At 40.2% G+C, this 19,456-nt stretch overlaps 1 protein-coding gene and 1 pseudogene across 1 annotated transcript in view; one reads left to right on the top strand and one right to left on the bottom strand.

The window, feature by feature from the left end:
• Positions 1-19,456, bottom strand: part of SCP2 (sterol carrier protein 2) — a 128,247-nt gene that overhangs the window by 18,699 nt on the left and 90,092 nt on the right. Inside the window, exon 13 of the mRNA XM_086717022.1 lies at positions 2,896-2,989. Within this exon, the coding sequence (XP_086573148.1) occupies positions 2,896-2,989 (94 nt within the window). The remainder of the gene's footprint in view (positions 1-2,895; positions 2,990-19,456) is intronic.
• Positions 15,920-16,069, top strand: LOC112849206 (U2 spliceosomal RNA; annotated as a pseudogene).

The following is a 19,456-nucleotide window of genomic DNA, read 5'->3' as shown; positions in this document are numbered from 1 at the left end:
TCAGGGTGGTGAGTTCGAGCCCTATGTTGGGGGAAGAAATTGCTTTAAAAAAAAAAAACAATAATAAGATATTTTTTCCTATCAGATTGGTTTTTATAAACCAGCCAACATAGCACTAGAGAAGGTGTGAAGAAAAAACAGTCACACCCACAAACTGTTGTTTATAAATTAGTGCCCTCTTTTTGGTCAGTGGATAGGTTGGCAATATATGCCAAAATGCAAAATAGATATCCAAACCAATAATTTCCCCCCTTTAATTATTTATGCTAAAGTGATCATGGTGTTAAGTACTTATTTTTTTAACTTAAAAAATGTTTATTTTTTTTTATTTATTTTTTTTTTCAACGTTTATTTATTTTTGGGACAGAGAGAGACACAGCATGAACGGGGGAGGGCCAGAGAGAGAGGGAGACACAGAATCCGAAACAGGCTCCAGGCTCCGAGCCATCAGCCCAGAACCTGACGCGGGGCTCGAACTCACGGACCGCGAGATCGTGACCTGGCTGAAGTCGGACGCTTAACCGACTGCGCCACCCAGGCGCCCCAAAAATGTTTATTTTTGAGAGAGAAGGAGACACAGAGCAGGGGAGGGGCAGAGAGAGAGGGAGACACAGTATCTGAAGCAGGTTCTACACTGACAGCAGAAAGCCCGAGCAGGGCTCGAACTCACAAACCATGAGATCATGACCTGAGCCGAAGTTGGTCCCTTAACTGACTGAGCCACCCAGGCACCCAGCATTATGTATTTAAAGATGAGTTAAAAAGGGAAATTTACTATACCACTCACTATTTTACTTGCAAAATTTAAATACAACCAATGTTCATCATAAGAGACTAGTTAAATAGATGATACATAAATTCAAAAGTGCACTAGGTGGCCATTAAAACTAATGGTAAGGATTTATATGTATGGGCATGGAACACACTGTTAAGAGAAAAAAGCGGGTTATAAAACAGGTATTTCCCCCCACCCCCCGCCACCCATGCAGGTATATCCCCACAAGATGGTGGCAAGACAGGTCTGCGGCTCCTGGGCTGGTGCCTGCCTGCTCAGAACCGGCAAACCTTGCTCTCTGTCTACCTCTGGAAGGTTGTTGATCATGAAAATCTTAGAAATACAGGGACCTTTGTCAAAACACCAGTCACACTGGTTCAATCAATCACTTTAGATGTTAATAAGTTCTTTGTGCTACAATAAGGAGGAGAAATGCACAATGTATGCCTTTCACACTGTAGCATGAATGAAATACACAGTTCAACTTTTCTGAATCCTTTTATTTCAACCCACTTTGGTCACCTTAATAGATGTTTAATTAGAACTGTGTGGCTGTGGCTATAACTGTGCCTTATTGGTCTGAAACTTAATATCAGTAATGATATCCCAAGATGCCTTTAGTTTTGAAACAATGAAGTAAATATGTAATCCCATCTAAAGAGAATAGCTCTCAAAGAAAAAAAAGAGAGAGAGAGAAAAAGAATAGCTCTTTTTGAAAAAAGTTAAATTGCCTTAGTATGATTAGTATCTATTAAGAACTAATTATTGTACATAAAAATAGATTTGTATACAGAGTATAATTTTAAAAACCCAACACATATTATATGTTCCTAGTTATGTAGCACTGTATAACATAGAGAGATGTCTGAAACAATGTCAATCACAATCACTGTTAACATTTTAGTGAACTCAAAGTAATGGAATTGCAGGGGATTTTTTTTAATTTTTTTTTTTTTTAATGTGTGTATTTTTGAGAGAGACAGAGAATTGGCTGGGGGAGGGACAGAGAGAGAGAGACACACAGAATCAGAAGCAGGCTCCAGGCTCTGAGCTATGAGCACAGAGCCCAATGCAGGGCTCGAACTCACAAACCATGAGATCATGACCTGAGCCAAAGTTGGACACTGTACTGACTGAGCCACCCACGCACCCCTGGAAATGTAGGGGATTTTTAATTTTTCTTTTCTATATATAGCGTGAATTTCTTTTAAATTAGCATTATTTTTACAAGAAAAACCTACTTTGAAAAAGCTCAAGCACAAAAGATTTATTTTTAAAAAGAGTTTTGTTATTAGGCACATTTAAAGATACACTTTATTATTCTTTCTGAGGCACCTGGATGGCTCAGTCAGTTAAGCATCTGACTCTTGATCTTGCTCAGGTCATGATCTCACAATTGATGTGATCAAGCCCCATGTCAGACTCTGTGCTGCCAGCACAGAGCCTGCTAGGGATTCTCTCTCTTCTTCTTTTTAGTTCACAAAGAAATCACACCAAAATAAATTAGAATCTCTTTACATATGAACTTTGTCCAAAATTATTATCTCCCCGAAAAAGAAAACTGAGGAGAGTGACAAGGATATTATTAGCCTTTCCTCTACAGTTCAGATTTTAACAGAATTTTACCATAGGTTCTTTATATTACTCAAGTTTGGAGATTTACACATCTCTGAAATACAGTCTTACCAGAATTAAGAAGAAACTATAATAGACACTCAGGAATCTAAAATACATGCAAGGGGTGCCTGGGTGGCTCAGTTGGTTAAGCTTCAAGTCTTGATTTTGGCTCAGGTCATGATCCCAGCATCCTGGGATCAAGCTCCACATTAGGCTCTGCAGTGAGCATGGAGCCTGCTAGAGATATATTCTTTCTCTCTCTCTCTCTCTCTCTCTCTCTCTCTCTGTCTCCCCCCCCTTCTGCCCCTCTCTCCCGCTTGTGCTCTGTCATTCTCTCTCAAAATAAATAAAACGAAACAAAAAAAGAGAAAAAAAGTCTAAAATACACTCAATACTTGACAGTATCATATAAATTTTCAACTTGTACCCTTTCATGGCAACAACTGGCTCAAGACTCTAGGCTCAAGGTCCTCCTGGTAGTATTTTATACAAATCTTACTTACCTCTTCAAGTTTCTTCTCAATCTCCTTAAAGACAAGATTTGCCTTAAATCCATCAAACGCAGAGCTAGTTGGAGCAGCCTCAATTTGATGAGTTCTAAAAGAATTGGAGAAATCAATTTCAACCCATGGAGTCATGCAGATATTAGGTTTTTCAATAGTTAACAATAGTAATTTTCAAAAGTCCTAAGAACAGAGATGTTGTGGCTCTTACCAAAGAAAACCATAATTAAGCCCATAAAATAATTAAGCTTTTTTTCCCATTTTCCTACAAATATTTAGTGCTCACTAGGTGGTAGGCACTGCCCTTAAAAATACATAGACCAAACTGGGAATGCAAGCTGGTGCAGCCACTCTGGAAAACAGTATAGAGGTTCCTCAAAAAACTAAAAATAGAACTACCCTATGACCCAGCAATTGCACTACTAGGCATTTATCCAAGGGATACAGGTGCGCTGTTTTGAAGGGACACATGCCCCCCATGTTTATAGCAGCACTATCATCAATAGCCAAAGTACGGAAAGAGCCCAAATGTCCATCGATGGATGAATGGATAAAGAAGATGTGGTAAATATATACAATGGAGTATTACTCCGGTAATCAAAAAGAATGAAATCTTTCCATTTGCAACTGCGTGGATGGAACTGGAGGGCATTAGGCTAAGTGAAATTAGTCAGAGAAAGACAAAAATCATATGACTTCACTCACATGAGGACTTTAAGAGACAAAACAGATGAACATAAGGGAAGGGAAACAAAAATAATATAAAAACAGGGAGGGGGACAAAACAGAAGAGACTCATAAATATGGAGAACAAACTGAGGGTTACTGGAGGGGCTGTGGGAGGGGGGATGGGCTAAATGGGTAAGGGGCACTAAGGAATCTACTCCTGAAATCATTGTTTCACTATATGCTAACTAATTTGGGTGTAAATTTTAAAAAAATAAAAAATAAAATTAAAAAAAAATACATAAACCAAAGAAACCTACCCTCATGAAGCTAGTTGGGGAGAGAGATAATGAACAAGCAAAAAAATGTGAAATATAGTTACTATGAAGAAAATAAAGCAGGTCAAGAAGATATAGATAAATTATATATGTGTGTGTTGGGTGTTCTATTTTAGATAGTCTGGTCAGACAGGCCTCTCTGAGGGGGTGATATTTAAATTAGGTTGTAAATTTTGTAAATGAGCTAGCCATGTAAAGATAAACTGGACTGGGGCGCCTGGGTGGCGCAGTCGGTTAGGCGTCCGACTTCAGCCAGGTCACGATCTCCCGGTCCGTGAGTTCGAGCCCCGCGTCGGGCTCTGGGCTGATGGCTCGGAGCCTGGAGCCTGTTTCCGATTCTGTGTCTCCCTCTCTCTCTGCCCCTCCCCCGTTCATGCTCTGTCTCTCTCTGTCCCAAAAATAAATAAAAAACGTTGAAAAAAAATTTAAAAAAAAATTATAAAAAAAAAAAAAAAAAAAGATAAACTGGACTATTCAAGCAGCCTCCTAACCATTTTCCCCACCTCTGTTCTCGCCTCCCCCCTCCCCAATTCATTCTGCACACTGTTGTAAGAACTATCACCAAGCAACCTACAGTTGACCCTTGAACAATGTGGGAACTAGGGGTGCTGACCCCTGTGCAGTTGAAAATTCTCCAGAGCTTTTGATTCCCTAAAAACTTAACAACTACTAAGAGCCTATTGTTGATCAGAAGCCCTACCTATAACATAAAAGGTCAGTTAACACATATTTTGTATGTTATTTGTATTATGTTCTGTATTCTTACAATAAAGTGAGCTACAGAAGAGAAGGTGACATTAAGAAAATCATAAGATGGAGCACCTGGGTAGTTTATTCGGTTAAGCGTCCAACTTCGGCTCAGGTCATGATCTCACAGCTTGTGAGTTCAAGCCCCATGTCAGGCTCTGTGCTGACATGACAGCTCAGAGCCTAGATTCTGCTTTGGATTCTGTGTCGCCCTCTCGCTCTGCCTCTCCCCTGCTTACACTCTGTCTCTCTCAAAAATGAATATTTTTAAAAATTAAAAAAAAATAAAATCACGAGGAAGATGGAGCACCTGGGTGGCTCAGATGGTTAAATGTCTGACTCTCAGTTTCAGCTCAGGTCATGATCTCAGTTTTGTGAGTTCGAGGCCCACGACAGGCTCTGCACTAACGGTGAGAAGTGATGGTGGTCTGAACCCCAGTGAAGGCAGTCTGCCAGTGGAAATGGAGAGAAGGAAGTGCATTCAAATACATTTTAGAGACAGAATCCATTGGCTTTGCTACCAAAGAGTAATGAGGAGGATCTAAGGGTGGGGGGAAAGGACACGAATATTCAGGTGTTCCTGAATAACTGAGGGGGCAGCGGTGCCACATATGGATAAAAGGAAGAAAGCAGTGGAAGTAGAGGGGATCGAAGTTGCATTTTAAAATTTTTTTTTTCAACATTTATTTATTTTCGCGACAGAGAGAGACAGAGCATGAACGGGGGAGGGGCAGAGAGAGAGAGAGACACAGAATCGGAAACAGGCTCCAGGCTCTGAGCCATCAGCCCAGAGCCCGACGCGGGGCACGAACCCACGGACCGCGAGATCGTGACCTGGCTGAAGTCAGATGCTTAACCGACTGCGCCACCCAGGCGCCCCCGAAGTTGCATTTTAGACACATGAAGTAGGAGATGTCTGTGAGACAAAAAGGCAGTTGGATATGAGAATCTGGAGCTCAGAGGAGAGGTTGAGGCTGGATATAAAATGGGAATAACTATCAACATAATCAAAGTATTTAAATCCATGGGAACTGATAAGCTTCCCTTGAGGGAATTATAGACAAGAAGAAAGGCCAGGACAACATCCTATGGAACTCCATTATTTAGAGAAGAGGAAGCAGCAGCCAATGATACAAGAGGTGTTGCAGAAGCTGAGAAAGGAGAAAGAATTGGGGAGGGAGGAGTAAACCATGTCAAATGCTGCCAAAGGTCAAATACCCACTGGATTTGGCACCATGGAGAGTAAAGGTGACTTTGACAAAACAATCTGAAGAAGTAGTGGAAGGCAGAAGTCAGATTATAGTGAATTAAAGAGTGAATAGGAGAGAGAAATACAGACAGTGTGCTTCTTTTGAGATATTACTTTTAGAGGAACAGTGAAAAAGAGTGGTCTCTGGAGGGGATTACGGTATCAAGGAAAATGTACTTTTTGTTTTTCTTTTTTAAGATTAACATATCAGGGCATTTTTGCCTGCTGATGGTAGTGAACCAGGGAAAAGGAGTTAGAAGAACAAAAGACCTGAGAAGGTGAGAGAGGATGAGATCCAGGGGCCTATGATAAGAAGAAGAGGTGACTCAATGGAAGAAAGAGAATCAGATGGGTGCAATTCTAGATTAGGTCTTAGAATGGAAGATGAAGGAGTCTGGTCTAATGGCTTCTATTTTTTCAGCAATGTATAAGGCAAAGCAATCAGTTGAGAATAAGAGTGAACAAGTAGGTATGGGAAGTCTAAGAAGCCGAAAAGCAAGCCTACTAGAGGAATCATACTAATATCACTAATGAGGAATGGAACCCGCACCCCTGCCATGCTGAGATACATACAGTAAGTACTTAGAGCATGGCATGCTACCCCACACTTCCATGCCTTTGTCAGTGCTACTTCCTGTATCTAGAATACCTCTGTCTTAGCAAATTCCATTTTATCCTTCAAGATCCAGGCCAGGAAACTCCTCTTCTGTAAAACCCTACTAAATGACAGCTTCTCCAGAGCAGATACCACATTTAAAAAATAAAATAAAAAACTGTGTCTCCTGTTCCCAGCATACAATTGGTAAACAGTGACTGAATGGAAGTGAAATTACATTGAATTCTCTCCCTTACCTAAATTCTTATGTTCTCCTGTTCCATTTAGAGCAGAATTATCTATGGTACACTATCTTCCAGTCAAAAGTCTGAATGAATGACCTCAAATAAAGTGGCCACAACTAGTCCTCCACAAGCCCATTTCATTTGTCTAACTTTGCAACTTTTAATCATCACTATGCCCTTTTCTAAGCTTGTCACTTCCTAATTGTATATGATAAAATACTAACTGATACACTGATAAGTAGCATTTTTCAGTGTACAAAGTATCTTGATACTTCATGGAGCAGAGTCCAGACTACAAGCTCCCACAGGCCACAGATACAAGTATCCTCTGCTATCCAATGGTTCCCTTTACGTCACTTTGCTTTTATGAAAGACCAACATTAATCTGTTTTTGCTGACCAAAAACAAAACAAAAAACCCAAAGAGGATTTTAGCTGCTACAACATGGTAATTGCTTCTTCACTCTGCACCATTTCAACTTTTGAAAGGTTTCATAGGAATGCTCTATTTTCAGATAGCAGGGGAAACTTCTTTATCTTGCCTCCAGATATGATGTGCTAAGAAGGATATCATCACTTCAGTGGTATTTTTTGCAAAAAAATGTACAATCTGAATCTAATTATGAGGAAACATCAGACAAACGCAAATTGAGAAACATTCTACTCCTAAGGAATGTACTTGTACTCTTCAAAACAGTCAATACCAAGAATTACAAAGAAAGGCTAAGGAGTTGTTTCCCATTAAAGAAAGCTAAAGAGACATGACAACTAAATGCATTCAGGATCCTAGGTTAGAATCTAGACAAGGAGAAAAAAATGAAGTTTATAGTATCTTTTATAAAGATATTATTGGAACAATTGTCAAATTTTGAATATGTTTGTTGGATTAGGTATTATTAGTATGTTATCTATATTAAATTTCCTGATTTTGAAAACTATACTGTGATCAAGAGAATGTCCTTGTTTTTAGAAACATACATTAAATTATTTAGGGATAAAGTATGGGGCGCCTGGGTGGCCCAGTCGGTTAAGCGTCCAACTCTTGGTTTGGGCTCAGGTCATGATCTTATGGCTCGTAAGTTTGAGCCCCATATTGGGCTTCATGCTGATAGTGCAGAGCCTGCTTGGGATTCTCTCTTTTCCTCTCTCTCTCTGCCCCTCCCTCACTTGCTCTGTCTCTCAAAATACATAAATAAAAACTTTAAAAATTTATAAAAAAATTATTTAGGGATAAAGGGGCATAAGGTCTCCAACCTCCAACTACTTCAGAAAAAAATATGCACATATATAAATGTATGTAGAGAAAAAGAGATAAAGTAAATGGGGCAGGGGCGCCTAGGTGGTTCAGTCAGTTAAGCAGCTGACTTCGGCTCAGGTTATGACCTCACGATTCATGGGTTCGAGCCCCGCGTCAGGCTGTGGGCTGATAGCTCAGAGCCTGGACCCTGCTTAAGATTCTGTCTCCATCTCTCTCTGTCCCTTCCCCACTTGTGCTCTCTCTCTGTCTCTCAAAAATAAATAAAATGTTAAAAAAAAAAAAAGCAAATGGGGCAAAATGTAAGCACAAATAGTAAAATTGAGTACAAGGTATATAGGAGTTCCTTGTAGTATTCTTATAATTCTTCCCTGTATGTTTTCAATTATATCAAAATAAAGGGTTGTAGTTAAAAATTTTTTTTTTCAATGTTTATTTTATTTTTTTTGGGACAGAGAGAGACAGAGCATGAACGGGGGAGGGGCAGAGAGAGAGGGAGACACAGAGTCGGAAACAGGCTCCAGGCTCCGAGCCATCAGCCCAGAGCCCGACGCGGGGCTCGAACTCACGGACCGCGAGATCGTGACCTGGCTGAAGTCGGACGCTTAACCGACTGCGCCACCCAGGCGCCCCTAAAGGGTTGTAGTTAAAATAAAAATTTAGAAAATGAAAAAGCTAATCACCTATAATCCTATCACTCAAACTAGTTTCCTATACTCAATTTTCCATATTTCCTATACTCCATTTCCCATATACTCAAATTTCCAAATTTCCAAATTTCCAATGGAAAATTGCTTCTTCTGGTCCTTCTAGTTTACAAGCATATATACAGCTGTAATCATTACATGGATACACCTTTACTTCTAACTTTTAAATTCTTATATCACTTAGGGTTTTCACACGTTGAGTTAAACTTTCAAGCTAATTTAGATAATTTTCCATAAACAAAACAACAACAACAAAACTGGAGCAATCTAAATATGCCTCAACCATGAAAAAGGGCATCATATCATCATAATTATGGGGTCTATCCATCAAGAAGAGCTCACAATTATAAATGTTTATGCACCCAATTTGGAGGCACCCAAATATATAAATCAATTAATCATAAACATAAGCAATCTTACTGATAAGAATACGGTAATTGCAGGTGACCTGAATACTCCACTTACAACAATGGACAGATCATCTAGGCAAAAAATCAATAAAGAAACAATGGCCCTGAATGATACACTGGACCAAATGGACTCGACAGATATATTCAGAACTTTTCATCCAAAAGCAGCAGAATACACATTCTTGAGTGCACATGGAACATTCTCCAAGACAGATCATATTCTGGGTCACAAAACAACCCTCAATAAACATAAAGAACCGAGATCATACCATGCATATTTTCAGATCACAACACTATGAAGCTTGAAATCAACCACAAGAAAAAGCCTCCAAATGGACAGAGATTAAAGAACATCCTGCTAAAGAATGAATGGGTTAACCAGGCAATTAAAGAAGAAATCAAAAAATATATGAAAGCAAATGAAAATGAAAACACAACAGTCCAAATCCTTTGAAATGCAGCAAGGGCAGTCCTAAGAGGAAAATACATTGCAATCCAGGCCTATCTCAAGAAACAAGAAAAATCCCAAATACAAAATCTAATAATAGCACACTAGAAGGAACTAGAAGCAGAACAGCAAAGAAATCCCAAGGCCAGGAGCAAAAGAGAAATAATAAAGATTACAGCAGAAATAAACAATATAGAATCAAACACACACACACACACACACACACACACACACACACAGAACAGATTAATGAAACTAAGAGCTGGTTTTTTGAAAAATAAACAAAATTAATAAACCACTAGCCAGACCTCTTAAAAAGAAAAGAGAGAGGACCCAATAAGATAAAATCATGAATGAAAGAGGAGCGATCACAACCAACACCACAGAAATACAAACAATTATCAGAGAATACTATGAAAAATTATATGCCAACAAACTGACAACCTGGAAGAAATGGACAAATTCCTAGACACCCACAGACTACCAAAATTCAAACAGGAAGAAATAGAAAATTTGAACAGACCCATAACCAGCAAAGAAATTGAACAAAAAAATCTCCCAACAAATAAAGAGTCCTGGGCCAGATGGCTTCCCAGGGGAATTTTACCAAACATTTAAAGCAGAGTTAATACCTATCCTTCTTAAGCTGTTTCAAAAAACAGAGATGGAAGGAAAGCCTCTAGACTCATTCTATGAAGCCTTGATTCCCCAAACAGACAGAGACCCCAACAAAAAAGGAGAATTACAGGCCAATATCCCTAATGAACATGGATGCAAACATTCTCAACAAGATACTAGCAAACTGAATTCAACAGCATATTAAAAGAATTATTCACCATGATCAAGTGGGATTCATTCCTGGGCTGCAGGGCTGGTTCAATATTTGCAAATCAATCAATGTGATACATCACATTAATAAAAAAAAAAGGATAAGAATCATATGATCCTGTCAATAGATGCAGAAAAGCATTTGACAAAATATAGCATACTTTCTCAATAAAAACCCTCAAGAAAGTCGGGATAAAAGGAATATAGCTTAACATCATAAAAGCCATATATGAAAAGCCCATGGTTAATACCATCCTCAATGGGGAAAAACTGAGAGATTTCCCCGAGATCAGGAACACGACAGGGATGTCCATTCTCACCACTGTTGTTTAACATAGTGTTGGAAGTCCTAGCCTCAGCAGTCAGACAACAAAATGAAATAAAAGGCATTCAAATTGGCAAAGAAGAAGTCAAACTTTCACTTTTCACAGATGACATGATACTCTACATGGAAAACCCAAAAGATTCCACCAAAAAGCTGCTAGAACTGATACATGAATTCAGCAAAGTTGCAGGATACAAAATCAATGTACAGAAATTGGTTGCATTTCTATACACCAATAATGAAGCAACAGAAAGAGAAATCAAGAAATCGATCTCATTCACAATTGCACCAAGAACCATAAAATACCTAGGAAGAAACCTAACCCAAGATGTAAAAGATCTGTGTGCTGAAAACTATAGAAAGCTTATGAAGGAAATTGAAGAAGATATAAAGAAATGGAAAAACATTCTGTGCTCATGGATTGGAAGAATAAATATTGTTAAAATGTCAATACTACCCAAAGCAATCTACACGTTCAATGCAATCCCAATCAAAATTGTACAGGCATTCTTCTCAAAGCTAGAACAAACAATCCTAAAATTTGTATGGGACCACAAAAGACACCAAATAGCCAAAGTTATGTTGAAAAAGAAAACCAAAGCAGGAGGCATCACAATCCCAGACTTTAGCCTCTACTACAAAGCTGTAATCATCAAGACAGTATGGTATTGGCACAAAAACAGATACATAGGCCAATGGAACAGAATAAAAAACCCAAAACTGGACCCAAAAATGTACGGCCAACTAATCCCTGACAAAGCAGGAAAGAGTATCCAACGGAAAAAAGAGTCTCTTTAACAAATGGTGCTGGGAGAACTGGACAGCAACATGCAGAAGAATGAAACTAGACCACTTTCTTACACCATTCACAAAAATAAACTCAAAATTGATGAAGGACCTGAATGTGAGACAGGAAACCATCAAAACCCTTGAGGAGAAAGCAGGAAAAAACATCTCTGACCTCAGCCACAGCAATTTCTTACTTGACACATCTCCAAAGGCAAGGGAATTAAAGGCAAAAATGAACTACTGGGACCTCATCAAGATAAAAAGCTTCTGCACAGCAAAGGAAACAATCAACAAAACTAAAAGGCAACCAACAGAATGGGAGAAGATACTTGCAAATGAAATATCGGATAAAAGGTTAGTATCCAAAATCTATAAAGAACTTAACAAACTCAACACCCGAAAAACAAATAATCCAGTGAAGAAATGGGCAGAAGACATGAATAGACACTTTTCCAGAGAAGACATCCAGATGGCCAAGCGACACATGAAAAGATGCCCAACATCACTCATCATCAGGGAAATACAAATCAAAACTACAATGAGATACCACCTCACACCGGTAAGAGTGGCTAAAATTAACAACTCAGGAATTCCCATTGCACTGCTGGTGGGAATGCAAACTGGTGCAGCCACTCTGGAAAACAGTGTAGAGATTCCTCAAAAAATTAAAAATAGAACTACCCTACAACCCAGCAATCGCACTACTAGGGATTTATCCAAAGGATACATGAGTTCTGATTCATAGGGGCACATGTACCCCAATGTTTATAGCAGCACTTTCAACAACAGCCAAATTATGAAAGGAGCCTAAATGTCCATTAGCTGATGAATGGATAAAGAAGATGTGGTTTATATATACAATGGAATACTACTTGGCAATAAGAAAGAATAAAATCCTGCCATTTGCAACAACATGGATGGAACTGGAGGGTATTATGCTAAGTGAAATAACTCAGTCAGAGAAAGATAGATATCATATGTTTTCACTCATATGTAGAACTTGAGAAACTTAACAGAGACCATGGGGGAGGGAACGGGAAAAAAATAGTTACAGAGAGGGAGAGAGGCAAACCATAAGACTCTTAAATACAGAAAACAAACTGAGGGCTGATGGGGGCGGGGGGCAGGGGAGAGGGGAAAATGGGTAATGAGCATTGAGAAGGGCACTTGTTGGGGATGAGCACTGGGTGTTGTATATAAGCAATGAATCACAGGAATCTACCCCCCAAACCAAGAGCACACTGTATACACTATGTTAGCCAACTTGACAATAAATTATATTGAAAAAAAAAGTCTTTATGTGAAATTATAAAAAATTAAATTAAAATAAAATAAAATAAAAAAGCCTCAACCAAGGAATGGATAAACAATCTGTGGTACATCCATATAATGGAATGCCTGCCACTCATCGATAAGGAACGAGTTACCAGTATGTGCAATAACATGGATGAATCTCAAATGAATTATGACCAATGAAAGAAGCCAGACTCAAAGCCTTTTTGGTTCTTTTCACATGATATTCTGGAAAGGGAAAACTGCAGGGGCACAAAACAGATCAGTGGTTGCCAGGAGCTGGAGGGGAGGGGGAAGGGTTGACTACAAAGGTGAACAAGGAATTTTGGGAAGTGATAGAACTGTTCTGTATCATGATTATAGTGGTAGTTACATGAATGTATATGTTGGACAAAACTTGCAGAACTATGCATTAAAAAGGTGACTTTTACTATATGTACATTATACCTTAATTAAAAAAAGAAAAAACAAAAAACAAAGTTGGGTTTTAAAAATAGGTTTCATTGGGGCACCTGAGTGGCTTAGTTGGTTAAGCGTCTCTTGATCGTGGCTCAGGTCATGATCTCATGGTTGGTGAGATCAAGCCCCTGCGAGGGGCTCTGTGCCAACAGTGCAGAGCCTGCTTGGGATTCTCTCTTTCCCTTTTTCTCTGCCCTTCCCAGCTCATGCTTTTCCCATACATACATACATACATACATAGGTTTTATTTAACAGAGTATAGAATGCAAATCTATCCTCCATCTGTATTGCAAAAGCTCTCAACTTACATAAAATGAATAGAGTGTTATAATACAAAGTCAATACTCATATTCAAAACTGGTCTAAATTAAGGAGCTTCCCTCTACTTGCTAATGGGACGCTGCCTGATTCATGAATCACTTAATAAACTCAGTTGAACTTTTGTTCTTAATAGTAGGCATGATCATTAATTGCATTTCCAGCTCCTCTCTGGAAGATGGGGAGTGGGACTGAAAGTTTCAAGCTTCTAATCAAGGCTTGGTGTTTCTGGTGACCAGTCCCCATACCAGGGTCATCATGTAGGAGCCCACCCAGAGTCATCTCACTAAACAAAAGATGCTTCTGGTGAACTTGAGAATTTACAAGGGTTTCAGGAGCCCTGTGTCAGGAAACAGGGTCAAAGTCCAAATATTTATGTTTTCTGTTATCTCACACAAACCAAGACCTATTGTCCAAGGCAATGGAAGACTGACTCCAAAGGCAAGGATATCATCAGAGCTACCCCTCCCTTCACAAACCCAGAGTGCAAGGACGTTAGGGGCAGAACAATTTAAGAAAGGAAGAGTCACCACTGCCCAGTGCCATCTCACTTCATGGGCTCTGCTCCCCCTCATTCTAACATCCCATTCCTCTGCCACCCTAGGCTGGGCTCTGACAGGCTCTGGTGAAGCATATGCTGCACCCAGCAAAGCTGTAGGGTCATGACTGCCTCCTCCTAAATTTCTAGGGATGCCTCCAAGATCCTCAGGGTCCAGGCAGAGAACCACCATGGGAGTGAGGCCACCATTGAGAGTCCCCACTAGGGCAACACCCAATGGAACCTTGGGGGTGAAGCCATGTCCATGACCCCAGACCAGCAAAGTCACCCATGTGCAATTCTAGACAATCAGAGCCACAAAATGAGCTGTGTCCAGCAAACCCATAGGAGCAGGGCTGCCTAGAGCCTTGGGGGCCCACACCCCACCCCAGTGTGTTTAGAAGGCAGGACCTTCATCTCAAAGTACCTAGAGGGCAGAACATGGAGACAAGGATTATTTTCAAACCTTAAGGTATAATGATGTTTTCCCTGTTGGAGTTTGGATTTGCTCAGGACTCTCTCTTTCCTATTTCTCCCTTTCAGAATGGGAGTGTCTATCCTGTTCCAGTCCCGGAATTCTACTTTGGAAGCACATATCATGTTTGATCTCCCAGGTTCACAGCTGGGGAAGAATTTGCCTTAGGATGAAACACACCTTGAGTCTCATCCATATGTGATTGAGATATTTAAATGACACTGTGGACTTAAGACTTTTGAGTTGATGACATGATAAAGACATGAATTTTGGGGGCCAAGGACAAATTTTGTTATAGCAACCTGAACAGACTGACAGCAGACCTCAATTTATGCAAGATACAACTCAAAACCAGACTGTAATAGCAGAAAAGAAAAATACTGTTCAAAATTGATCTAACTTAAAAGACAGAAAAGTTTAACTATAAATTAAATGCAATTGGTCACTGCCCTTAAATATGACTTCTCATTTTCTCAGTTCCTACTGCAGCACTGAACATTTTTTTTTTTCCAACGTTTTTTTTTTTATTTATTTTTGGGACAGAGAGAGACAGAGCATGAACAGGGGAGGGGCAGAGAGAGAGGGAGACACAGAATCGGAAACAGGCTCCAGGCTCTGAGCCATCAGCCCAGAGCCCGACACGGGGCTCGAACTCACGGACCGCGAGATCGTGACCTGGCTGAAGTCGGACGCTTAACCGACTGCGCCACCCAGGCGCCCCTGAACATTTTTTTTTAAATGTTTATTTATTTTGAGACAGAGAGAGAGGGAGGGAGGGAGAGAGAGAGGAATCCCAAGCAGACTCCCCTCTCTGTGCTAAGCCCAGTGCGGGGCTCAGTCTCACAAACTGTGAGATCATGACCTGAGCCGAAATCAAGAGGCAGACACTTAACCGGCTGAACCACCCAGGTGCCCCAGCACTGACCATTTCTTATCCACCCTGCTGCAACTGCCTCCTGAGAGGATTCCTGACCTCTGGTCTCTCCACCTATCAACTCAAACTAATGCCAGACTGATCTGCTTAAGGCACAATATAATCACATGATCTTCTGTTAAAACTAATTCTGTGGGCTAAATTCCAAACTCCTGAAGGGAGCATTTGAAGGTTTCAAAACCATACCCAGTCTAGTTACAAATGTATCTTCTGTCACCTACACACTATTGACTCTGCCCATCTACCAAGGCACACACAAAATAATCTACTGTGCACCCACACAGTACAACTACTCATCAAACCTTGTATCTCAACTCTCTGTACCCATCTACGTACCTGCCTGGAATATCCTTTCTCTACCCTTTGCTGGGCAATCCTAGTCATCTGGTTTAAATTTACCTTCTTCATCACTTCTCGACCTTTTGGCTAAGATCAAGTGTAGTATCTGCTCTTATCAGTTTAAATTTACCTTCTTCATAATAATTTCTTCCTCTGGGCTTCTACAGCATTTTGAAAAACCTATGTCTGCCTTCCCCACATACACGGAGGACCATTCTGGGGGCCTAACCATGTAGCAATTGCTCCATCAAAATTAGCTAAATTAGAAACTAAGTAAATCAGATCATGTACAATGGGTATCTGCAATATAATGATTTATAAGAAATATTATTTGGTCATCAGATGACTAAAATATATTTCTCAGATAGATTTGGTCTTCATCCACAGTTCCTGAAAATGTTTCAAAGTCATAAAGGTAAACTGAGTGTCTTATTATTAATGAAGGTGACTTTGGATCCCACCACACACCACTACCATATGGGAGGGGAGAGGAGCTGGAGGCTGGCCCATGGCTGTTGACTTGGTCAATTATGACTATGTACTAAAGCCTCCATAAAAACCCAAGAGGACAGCTTTTGGTCCTTTTCAGAGAACTTCCACACTTAGGAAACCAGAACCCTTCCTCATACCACCAAATCAACCAGGCCCCAAGCTCCTTTGTTTGGGACCTCGCCCTATTTATCTCTTTATCTTATTGTTGATTCGTATCCTTTATCATATCCTTTAATACACTGGTAAATATAAGTAAGTGTTTTTCTGAGTTCTGTGAGCCTAGCAATTTGCTACTAATCTAGCAAATTAATCAAACCTAAGGAGGAAGTCATTGAAACCTCCAAACTGTAGCCAGTCTGAGGTTTTTGACTGGCATCTGAAGTGGTGGGTGTGGGTCAGTGTGGTACCTAACACTTAAGCTGTGGAATGTGATGCTATCTCTGGGTAGATGGTGTCAGAGGAGTTGAATTCAGACCTACTGGTGTCCAAGAATTGTTTGGTGTTTGGGGATGGGGAGTGGGAGTTCCCACTCCCCATGTTGGAACTGGGTCCAGGAATCCTAAAATAGTGCCTTAAAATGACTTCATTTAAAGTGAAACCACAACCTCGCTTTAAAACTATATATTTGTGGGGCGCCTGGGTGGCGCAGTCGGTTAAGCGTCCGACTTCAGCCAGGTCACGATCTCGCGGTCCGTGAGTTCGAGCCCCGCGTCAGGCTCTGGGCTGATGGCTCAGAGCCTGGAGCCTGTTTCCGATTCTGTGTCTCCCTCTCTCTCTGCCCCTCGCCCGTTCATGCTCTGTCTCTCTCTGTCCCAAAAATAAATAAATGTTGAAAAAAAAAAATTTTAAAACTATATATTTGTGCCATCAGATTTAGAATCGTTTTCCCAACTTTGGCCTTTGTCGTGAGTTATGTTGGATCACTAAAAGTATCAGTACTACCTTCAATATTTTCTTATTAGTCATTCTTTTTTTTTATGAATATAATTTATTGTCAAACTGGCTTACATACAACACCCAGTGCTCATCCCAACAAGTGCCCTCCTCAATGCCCATCTCCCATTTTCCCCTCTCCCCCAGCCTCCATTCACCCTCAGTTTGTTCTCTATATTTAAGAGTCTCTTGTGGTTTGCCTCCCTTCCTTTCTGTTTATAACTATTTTTTCCCCTTCCCTTCCCCTATGGTCTCTGTTAAGTTTCTCAAGTTCCACATATGAGTGAAAATATATGATATCTGTCCTTCTCTGTTATTAGTCATTAATTCTTATTAGTCACTAGTACAGGTATAGCTGCTTTTCAAACGTTCCATGTTATGCCATTTTGCTTCTACAAAAGACCTACATTAGTACCTGTTTTCGCTAACCAAAAGAAATCCAAAGAGGATTTTGGCTTTTACCAAAGAAGAAGCAAAAAGAGACGATAGAGTTCAATGTTCGTTTTGCAGCAAGCCATCACAGAGGCAGTGCATGTGTGGAGAGTGGCACTGTCCCCAAGCTCTTTCCCCAAGAACTACACTCAGCAGGGAACCACAGCTTTGAACTGTATCTGTGAACACCTGTGCTTTATCTCAATTTATTTTGTGCATCTGTTAGTAAGATGTGTCCTAAGGTATCAGAAAAGCATAAAAGAGGTTATTTGGGGGGTCTGGGAATACTCAAGAATTTTTCCATATAAAGTAATGGTAATTGCTTCTTTGCTTTATACCATTTTGGCTTAAAAAAAGTTTCATAGGAATGCTTTACTTTTGGATAGCAAGGGAAACCTGTACACCAGCTGGATTTGTTCATACTTCTGCTTTCCCAGAAATATCACTGTAATTATTTTGAACAATTCAATCTCCCAATTACTTAGTCTCCTGAAATTAAAAGAACTATGAGAATTCCATGTTTAAAATAGAATTTATTGGGGCGCCTGGGTGGCGCAGTCGGTTAAGCGTCCGACTTCACCCAGGTCACGATCTCACGGTCTGTGAGTTTGAGCCCCGCGTCGGGCTCTGGGCTGATGGCTCAGAGCCTGGAGCCTGTTTCCGATTCTGTGTCTCCCTCTCTCTCTGCCCCTCCCCCATTCATGCTCTGTCTCTCTCTGTCCCAAAAATAAATAAACATTGAAAAAAAAAAAAAAAAAAAAAAAAAAAAAAAAATAAAATAGAATTTATTTCCCCAAATTCATAACCTTCTAATCCGAGCAAATTAGAGAGTTACACTAATATGCTGACTCAAGTAGCTATAAAGTAACTTTAAAGTTTGGATTTTACTGAGAGTTTTCAACTGCAAATATGAACTGAACAGAATTCCAGAAGACAGTACAGACTAATGATCACATTTAGGAGGAAATTAAAAAATTCAACATCTTAACACCTTTTTATGTGATTCAATTCAAGAAACATTCACTCTCCATGACAGAGATCCTTAGAGGAGTGGAGTGATGTCACAGTCTTAGGCCTCAAAGATTTCATATGAGGGGAATAAAAATGTGGATATACTACAACTAAACCAAAACTAGATAAGGGTGCAGGAGGTGCAAAGTGCTGTGGATATTTAAAGGGAGACGGTACTCAAGATGGGCCTTAAAAACAATGGAATTTTCACAACAGAAATGATATTCCAGACAGAGAAAGAAAAGTGAAAGGACAGATAGAAGAGACTCAAGAGCTTGTAAAACAGAATATAATCGATTCTGAAAAGAAGTGTGTCACATATCCTTTGTGGAACCAAAAGTGTGAAAAAAAAAAAAAATAGGGATGCCTGGGTGGCTCAGCCGGTTAAGTGTCTGACTTTGGCTCAGGTCATGATCTTGCAGTTTGTGAGTTCAAGCCCTGCATCCGTGCTGACAGCTCAGAGCCTGGAGTCTACTTTGGATTCTGTAGCTCCCTCTCTCTTTGCCCCTCCCCTGCTTGTGCTCTGTCTCTCTCTCTCTCTCAAAAATAAACATTAAAAAGGGGCGCCTGGGGGGCTCAATCAGTTGAGCGTCTGACTTCGGCTCAGATCATAATCTCATGGCTTGCAGGTTCAAGCCCCATGTCAGGCTCTATGCTGACAGCTCAAAGCCTGGAGCCTGCTTCAGATTCTGTCTCCGTCTCTCTCTCTCTGCCCCTCCCCTGCTCACGCACTATC

The sequence above is a fragment of the Puma concolor genome, chromosome C1, assembly GCF_028749965.1.
Source record: "Puma concolor isolate L17-30 chromosome C1, mPumCon1.1.hap2, whole genome shotgun sequence".
Taxonomy (NCBI): domain Eukaryota; kingdom Metazoa; phylum Chordata; class Mammalia; order Carnivora; family Felidae; genus Puma; species Puma concolor.
The sequence above is the reverse complement of the archived record's forward strand: the minus strand, read 5'-3'. Positions and strand labels throughout refer to the sequence as shown.